General features: G+C 35.0%; 1 protein-coding gene across 1 annotated transcript; it reads left to right on the top strand.

Annotated features, from left to right (window-relative positions):
• The first annotated feature begins 2,096 nt into the window (after positions 1–2,096).
• Positions 2,097–8,773, top strand: LOC149253616 (sufE-like protein 1, chloroplastic/mitochondrial). Its single transcript, XM_089454546.1, has 2 exons — positions 2,097–2,348; positions 8,132–8,773. Exons 1-2 carry the CDS (start codon positions 2,097–2,099, stop codon positions 8,771–8,773), a joined length of 894 nt encoding a protein of 297 aa, XP_089310672.1.
• Positions 8,774–9,613: the final 840 nt, after the last annotated feature.

Genomic DNA, 9,613 nt, shown 5'->3' with positions numbered 1-9,613 from the left:
TTTAAATATAATTTTTATATTTATATGTAGAAATTCCAATTTATTCCTCTTCACATGAAACTCCCTTATCTATGGAGTTGTAGTTTTGACATTAAGAGCGCCTGGATGGAGTAACAAAACAATTATTCCGATTTCAAATATTATTCTTCCTGTAATAAAAAAATTTACAAATCATTATTATATTAATAATAATAACAATTTTAAGTAAAAGAAAATTGTTTTATAAATATGTTAAATGTAAATTAGCTTTTTCTATTTATGAAATGCCATTATAAATATGGAAATTTTAACCCAAAAAATAATTTATAATTAGTTAAGAAATTTATTTTAATTTTATATTTATGAAATTTCAAGTATCAATAAAATATATTTATAAAAATATTTATTTTTAATTTATAGATAAAAAAATTATATTTTCAATAATTTAATTTAATATTTGTTGGTGGGGTGTATAATAGATAGTGATAGGTGTATTGTTACGTCATTATGTGATGTGAAGGTCACTAGTTCGAAATTCTGTGGGTAAAATTCCGTTGGTGTGGCCTAGATCAGGTGTGATCCTTAGGTGATTTTGATGGCTTAGATGCCCCTGAGTCATAGTTTCCCAAACCACAAGTCAAGGCCTTGATAGCTTAAATGCCCTTGGGTCATAGTTTCCCAAGCCACAAGTGAAACTCGATGTAGATCAGGTGTGATCGAGATGTGATTTTGATGGCTTAGATGCCCCCTGGGTCATAGTTTTCCACGCCACAACTCAAGCCCGATGTAGATCAAGTGTGACCCACATGTGATTTTGCTGGCTTAGATGCCCCTGTGTAAGGCCTTCGCAACTCAAGAAGGCGTGCACGACGAGCGGGCGAACGATATGCGACGTTGGTGCGACGATCATACGCGTTAAATGTGACGAAATGCGACGATAAGGAGCGTGTGAAAAAATGGCTAAGTGTTAGTACACTTGAGCGTATATGGGAGTTTATATGCATATTATATGAAAATAATATGAACATATTATATGCGATATGAACATATTATATTATATGCATATGTGAATAAAATATAATATAATAAGCCACATGTAAAGGGGATATGTGAATAATGGAGCACATACGACAAACACTTATGTAATACGAAAGGTATATATACATGGAATAATAAAACAATAAAGTATAAATCAAAGCCGACATGTAATAAAGTATGTAGAGCATACGACAAAGAATATGAGGTCGGCCATGGATTAACACCATGTAATATCACATTCGAAGGAATATATATAAGATATGCATGGGAGCTCATAAAGCATCGAACTCCACTTGGATACCTTCGCATAAGGACAAGGAAAAAGTGCGAAGTCTTGAGGATATGCGCATACCTCATGCGCATAAGAGTTAAGAAGATCTCGCATGTTTTAGGTTGGTTTATGTGAAGGGTTGTCACGGTTGAGGAGGTTTTTGTACTCGGTTTTATGCAGGTTTTTGTAAAGAGGTTGAGTGGCTCGGGTGAGCACTCTCTCTTGGACAAGGGTGCATGAAACGTTGTAAAAGGCAGGTGGCCTGTCTTTTGTAAGAATATTGGTTAAGTGTGAAGCTTGGCACACTTGTTGTAAAATCTGGTATTCTTGATATAAATAACATTGTTGGGCAGACTGTTCGGGGAGTTGCCCCTCCCTTCATATTGTGTATTGTTCTCGGTTTATTGTTGATGATTGATGAATGAGAATGTTCTTTGATGAAGTATAAAAGATAACATTTATTCGGTTATAAGAACACGAGTTAACTAAGTTTATGTTGAAGTAGGCGTAGTCCATAAACATGAGTATTGTTAAAAATAAAGCGTTCGGGGGTGCCACACCTCGCCGACACGGTTGAAAGACTACCGTAGGCTAGGGGGCGTGACAGTTGGTATCAGAGCTCGGTCAGAGATGGTGACAGATGAATATTTCTATCTTGCAGAGATTGGGTTATACATCCTTGAAAGAATTCAGAAGGAGTCTACTTGAAGAGTCAGAAAGAATAGAACAAGGATTTGTAGAATGGGGCAAAAGGTTGTTTGAAACAAAGAATACTCTCCGTACCTTGATTAAGGAAGGGGTTTCTGATATGGAGAAAGCTCTTCAACTTGCAAAGGAAATAGAGTTGATTGAAGCTAAATTCGAGACGCTCAAGATAAGAAATAAGGAATTGGGACATCTCATGGCCTTGAAGAAGGAAGCTCATGAAGAACTTCTTCAACCCGGTTGGACAATGGAGCAAGGTGAAGTAGCAGATTGTGCCATCAAGGAAGAGGAAGTCATGATGATCAAGGATGTTGAAGACATGACTACGATGAAGGATGAACTTGAGGCTGATCAAGTTGAACCAGGATCGTGCAGTTTGTCAACATGTATGGATGAGGTCACTCACACGGAGGAACTTCATGATGATGAAGTAAGTATTGGTACTTGTGTTTCATTTGGGAATTTGGTAGATGGACCATGTGTAGTGAAGGGAAAAGTCAGGTTGCCAAGGCAAGAGGACATCTTACCATGGATGACTATGATGGAACCTTGTATGGAGAAGCAAGGATTGTCAACTATTGTAGGGCTTGTTCGAGCTACTTATGACCTTATGGCTGAAGGTGCAAAGGCCCTTGACAAGGGTGGGACTTGATGATCGTTGTGGATGATTGGGTCATGCTTTAGCCACTTTGGCTAAGTGCCCGGCATGAGTCATGGACATATTGAGGAGGGCACACACTTGAGATTTTTTGGGTGGACTTCTCATGGTCGAGACCAAGAGCAAGTCCTGGTGGACACTTTGGTGGAGGAGCTATGGTGAAGGGACTCATGACATGATGATGGATGGTTGGGTGACCGAGTTCACTAAACCGAAGATAGCAGCTTGAGTGAGGATGACCGATTGTTGTGGTAGGTCTACTTGGTTGGACTACCTGGACAACATAGTCATGGACATCAGGTTGGAGACTAGAAAGACATGGAGACCTGAGGATGGCACATTGCAGATGATGAAGAGGGCTTCATGAACCTGAATGGGGCACATCGAGAGTTGATTACTTGGATGGAGTTGTGAGCAGCTATGGAGCATTCCTACTACATGAGGAGCTGAGGCATATTGTATGCTTGCTGTGAGGAGCTGAGGCATATTGTATGCTTGCTGAGGTGTGGTTGGGGGACGGCTTATGGAGCTCATGATGACATGAGATTGTTGTGACTTTTAGGGACTTCATGGATGGTGGACTTAGAAGATCTGATACATTGAGGAACTGAAGTCAGATGACTTTGATGCAGTATGGAATGCATACTTTCAAAGTACCTGTATGGGCATGGCTTGGAGGAGTGACTTGATGTGGAGGATCGATGAGGCACTTTGGAGTGATAGAGTTACAATGATGATGCTTTGACATGGATGGTGAGCTTGGTGGCAGTGGTCACTAGGCCGAGACATAGTGGAGAAAGAGTCTCTACATATGTTGCGAGGATGTTTGCCTTGTGTAGAAAGGTCGACATCCTGAATGATGATGATCTTGGTGGAGAGCTACCGAGATGATATGTTGTCGAGGACGACAACGATTTCGGGTGGAGGAGAATGTAAGGCCTTCGCGACTCGGGCAGGCGTGCACGACGAGCGGGCGGTTAACGCGACGAGCGGGCGCTCCGTGCACGATGAGCGGGCGAACGATATGCGACGTTGGTGCGACGATCATACGCGTTAAATGTGACTAAATGCGACGATAAGGAGCGTGTGCAAAAATGGCTAAGTGTTAGTACACTTGAGCGTATATGGGAGTTTCTATGCATATTATATGAAAATAATATGAACATATTATATGCGATATGAACATATTATATTATATGCATATGTGAATAAAATATAATATAATAAGCCACATGTAAAGGGGATATGTGAATAATGGAGCACATACGACAAACACTTATGTAATACGAAAGGTATATATACATGGAATAATAAAACAATAAAGTATAAATCAAAGTCGACATGTAATAAAGTATGTAGAGCATACGACAAAGAATATGAGGTCGGCCATGGATTAACACCATGTAATATCACATTCGAAGGAATATATATAAGATATGCATGGGAGCTCATAAAGCATCAAACTCCACTTGGATACCTTCGCATCAGGACAAGGAAAAAGTACGAAGTCTTGAGGATATGCGCATACTTCATGCGCATAAGAGTTAAGAAGATCTCGCATGTTTTAGGTTGGTTTATGTGAAGGGTTGTCACGGTTGAGGAGGTTTTTGTACTCGATTTTATGTAGGTTTTTGTAAAGAGGTTGAGTGGCTCGGGTGAGCACTCTCTCTTGGACAAGGGTGCATGAAACGTTGTAAAAGGCGGGTGGCCTGTCTTTTGTAAGAATATTGGTTAAGTGTGAAGCTTGGCACACTTGTTGTAAAATCTGGTATTCTTGATATAAATAACATTGTTGGGGAGTTGCCCCTCCCTTCATATTGTGTATTGTTCTCAGTTTATTGTTGATGATTGATGAATGAGAATGTTCTTTGATGAAGTATAAAAAATAACATTTATTCGGTTATAATAACACGAGTTAACTAAGTTTATGTTGAAGTAGGCGTAGTCCATAAACGTGAGTATTGTTAAAAAGAAAGCGTTCGGTGGTGCCGCACCTTGCCGGCACGGTTGAAAGACTACCGTAGGCTAGGGGCGTGACACCCTAGGTCATAGTTTCCCAAGCCACAAGTCAAGCCTGATGTAATCTCCAATAAACTCACACCACTTACAAAAGAAAGGAGTTGTCTTTAGTGGGACTTTTTGGACTTTCGGGTGCCATCCGACAGAAATTTTTGAGGTGAAATTTTGATTTGTGTTATTTACACTGCTTTTTTGACTATATACATGGATTTAGCACCTAAAAATCCCTAAGGCACTTCAATTATGCAGGGGTTACCCATCAAACTTGTGATTTCAATAAATTCTTACCAAATTTTAAAAAAATTAGACATTAGACCAGAAAAACCCATTAAAAAAACTTCCAAAAAATTTCACTAAAAACAACTAAAAAAATTAAAATAAATCATTTAATTATTATTAAAATAATTATTACTTTGATTATTATTTTATTACTAATATTTATATTCCAATATAAATATAAATACAATATTACTAATCTTTATATTCCAATAGAAATACAACATTATAATTCACTTATTTTCACTTAAACACTTAAACAGATTATATATATATAATATTTTATAATTAATTATTTTTCTCAAATGTTGTGACAAAAATTGCTAATTGAGAATGATCCTTTCGTCTTACAATATATTAACAATTCCACACATATTTTATATATACTCATATCATATCATATCATTCATATATATATATATATATTGCACGACCTTCCAATTCTCTATTTTAATATTTTCCTTAAATCTTGTATTTCAATGTTTTAAGTTTCTAGTTGCGTATTTGCCGCTTTCAGACTCTGATGCTAATCCTCAAATTCCCAATTTTGTGTTGATCCGTGTGGATTTTTGAATTATTTAAAATAAGTTAGTTTCCCGATTTGCAATGCATCAGATATTATTGTACAGTCATTGATCGAGTACATCACGCTTCGTTTCGAAAAAAGCAGTGACCAAGTTTTTCTATAATCTTTTAAATTTTGGTTTCTGCTTTTTTAGCGGTAATTAAAAATTTGGATTAAATAATATCTAGTTTTAAATTTAATAATGTTAAAAGTTGGTGCGATTTAAATTTAACAATTTCTTAAATTTAAAATCAAATTTGAAATCAAACTTAAACATTTCGACAAACCAAAAATACACATATCTTTAATATTTAACCCTAAAATTAATGTAATTTGAAGCTTGCTTGATGTGAAGTTTTTAACTCTTTATGAAATTTAAATTTGATGTTGCAGGTTTAAGTCTGCAACTATCTGAATCTATCCAATATCACAGAAATGCTAGTCCAACTCAGTCACAATTTTTTCTAAATACTATAACCATTTACATATATAAAGAATTAGAGTAAGATTAAGATTAGCTATCCATTTAATATAATTTCTCACTGAGTCCCCTTATTGAAGACTCAAATTTACAGCGATCAGAATCCATCTAAAATCTAATATCACATAAATACTAGCCGAACTCAATTACCAATTTCTTTGGATACCATAAATAAATAGAAACAAAAATGCTATTCGTGTTAGCTTCTCCATCCAGTCAATACATTCACATAACACGTGCTCCTTAGAGAAGAATGCCGAGAACAGTAATTTTAATGGGCTATAGTATTGATTTTACTAATTTAGTTTCAAGTGTGATGTTTTTGTTGGTTTGTTCTCTTAAATAATTAAGAAGATTTAGCATTCGTTTCATATAATTATTAATAAATTTCTGTTTTATTTTTGGAAGGTCTAGCTTTGTTTAGTTTTTTTAGGTCTCACACATAATTACTTGGCCTTAGGATCTGTTCTATCTCTGGAGGGCTTAGAATTTGTCCAACGCCCGTAGGCCTGGATTGGGGATTACACAAAATTTGAACCCAGTCTAAAACTTTATTTTCTCCGCCACTGCCCATTAAACTATCCCCAAAAAAATTAATAATTTAAAAATACCAAATTTATAATAAAATTTTATTGAATTATTTCAATTTTAAATTTTATTTTAATTATCTATTAATTAATTTAAATTATCAATAAGCTAATTTTAATAATATATAAATTCAAAAAGTCAAACACCTCCCTTTTTATTTAAACATTAATATATATAACTTTGTTTTTCAGTCAAATTATATTTTATATTAAAATTTTATTTAAATTTTCAACTTATTACTTATAATAAGTAATAACTCTAAAATATGAGAAAATGAAAACATCAAACCTAAAAGTGTAAATGACTTTTAATAAATTATGAATTGAAGAAAATGAAACATTCGTACACCTATGCGGCTCACTAATTCAAAGTCCAATGGGTGATAAATTAAAATGTTTACCTCATTAAAAACAAACTTAAAAATGTAAATGGCTTTAAATAAATTATAGATTTTGAATTGGGCAATCCTAATAGGGAGGAAAATGAAAACATGAGTACAACTCTACCAGTCACTAATTCAATGTCCACAGGTGGTAAACTAATCGGTTTAGTTCATTAAAAACAAACCTAAAAATGTAAACGACTGTTAATAAATTAAAAATTTTTAATTGGACAATCCTTATAGGGAAGAAAATGAGAACATTAGTACACATTTGCAAGTCACTCATTTGCAAGTCACTAATTTAAAGTTTAGGGGTGATATTGGGAAACAAACCTAGAAGTGTAAGTAATTTTTAATGAACTATAAATTTTCAATTGGACAATCGTAATAGGGAAGAAAATGAAAACATTAGTACACATTTGCAAGTCACTAGTTGAAAGGCTAGGGGTGATAAACTAATTCAGCCACTTTAGGGTGATATTGGGAAACAAACTTTAAAATGTAAATGACTTTTAATAAATTATAAATTTTTTAGACAATTTTATTAGGCAAGAAAATGAAAATATTAGCACACATTTGCAAGTCTAGGGGTGATAAACTGATTCAGCTACTACAAGGATGATATTGGGGAGTAGAGTAAGAATTTCAAAACAGATTTATTTGTTAAATTTTATTATTTTTGAACTTTCTTACAGGTTGATCTTTACAGTTTGAAAAAATAGATATTGAAAAGTAAAATAAGAATTTCAAAATAGACTTATTTGTTAATTTTTACTGTTTTTTATTCTTTACTAATTGATTTTTATAATTTAAAATATATATATAAATTTTGTAAATTTTCGAATTATATTTAATAAACACATCACTAAATAACAATTGACCATCAAACTCCATCCTTGCTGGGAATATCTTAATTATAAGATAAAAGATAACATCGAACATTAACTAAAGAAAATATCTAAATTACAAGTAATACTAGCTTTTGTTACTATAAATAGGATGGAATACTACGGTAGATTTCTGAAAATTACAACTTTGGAACCTACTTGACCTGTAGTTCAGTTCTGGAATGTTCCATATTCATGTGCACTTGCTTGTAGAACGATCTGACTTCGCCTGTTTATCAAATTTTTTATTTTTGAGGAATTCTATCTCACGATTGAAAATCAATGGCGATTTCCAATTTTGTGGCTGTGTTGCCCACAGTCCGGTCGTCAGCACTTGGCCCTTTAAGCTGTGTAGGACCCATTTCATTTTCGGTACCCCTCACAAAACCCATTATCAGAAAACAGTCAACACCCGCAGTATCTGCTACCCAGAGAAACGTGTGTGTACAAGCTGTTGAAGAGCTTCCACCGAAGCTCCAGAATATTGTAAAACTGTTCCAGAAAGTTCCAGAAACTCGTTCAAAGTTCAAGCAAGTCTTGCAGTATGGGAAAAATATGAAGCCTCTCGCTAATGAATTGAAAATCAGGGAGAACAAAGTTGAAGGTTGTGCGTCCCAGGTATGGGTGAGGGCCTTCGTGGATGATTTGAAGGTGTATTATGAAGCGGATTCTGATTCTGGTCTGGCTAGAGGCGTGGCTGCTCTTTTGATTGAAGGCCTCTCAGGGTGTTCTCCTTCTCAAATCCTGGGTGTCACGCCAGATTTTATTGAGATATTGGGTTGTACGCAGAGATCGACACCTTCGAGGAATAATGGGTTTCTGAACACGCTTAAGCTGATGCAGAGGAAGGCACTTCAACTTTACGTGGTGTCTGAGAGCGCAGGTGATTCAAGTCAAATCCAATATGCAGAGCAGATCAGATAGAACGAAGTAGGTTGATAGTGCCAGAGAATAACGTCCCTCAATCATTGTTATGGCCGTAGATTTGAGATTTGTACTTGGCTAACCATATAGCATTTTTTTTCAGCAAGAAAAAACGGTTTGTTTTATTTTATATTATGATTAGAACAGAGTATATATATAATATGAATAGAAGTTCATCATAGTTCTGATATGATATTGTACCAAGTATTTGATTGCACAGGGAATTACAAATTCACTACATTCTACAGCTACAGAGATATACTAATATGCAACAGAGACTAGAATCTTACAATGCATCTGCCTTTTCCTAAATATTTCTCAAATTCACATAATGGAAACGAGAAAGTTTTAGTACACGGACGTGTTCTTCATACAGCTAAATATAAGTGATCTTTCACCTTCCTTTTTTATACAAGACCATATACAAAACATTTACAAAAAATGGTACAAAAAATTTGCAAGGTACTTATCTGTGCTGATGTTCTACTCCTTTGTGTTGAACTTTAAAGCTCTATCCCAGCATCTTAATGCTTCCTACTTCTGTCATTATTGGTCCCATTTTTACCTGGATATGCATACCTTCTTCTGTGGCTAGTAATCCATTTTTCGACATTTCATCTGCGTTCTTGTTGTGTACTCTACTGATGTGTTGTATGGAAGATTGATGAAGAGTGCTCCATAGGCTTTGTATGCGTTTCAGCCAGCCTTGTAGGGAATTTTGTTGAATATTATTCTTCCCCAAAATGTGATCAACCATACATCTGGAATCACCATATATTTGTATTTGTGGGATATCCAAAAATTTGGTAAACCATAGTAATCCCCATAAGGCTATTGCTT

Source organism: Pinus tabuliformis, chromosome 7 (genome assembly GCF_031772625.1).
Source record: "Pinus tabuliformis cultivar Carrire ecotype Pingquan chromosome 7, CPIR1, whole genome shotgun sequence".
Taxonomy (NCBI): Eukaryota; Viridiplantae; Streptophyta; class Pinopsida; order Pinales; family Pinaceae; genus Pinus; species Pinus tabuliformis.
This window is presented reverse-complemented; position numbering and strand designations above follow the sequence as displayed.

Excerpts from the sequence above, each read along its gene's own strand:
- LOC149253616 (XM_089454546.1), top strand. The coding sequence starts at position 2,097 with ATGGAGAAAGCTCTTCAACTTGCAAAGGAAATAGAGTTGATTGAAGCT. Across the intron at positions 2,349-8,131 it reads ATGAACTTGAGGCTGATCAA|ATGGCGATTTCCAATTTTGT; the intron begins GTTGAACCAGGA and ends GATTGAAAATCA.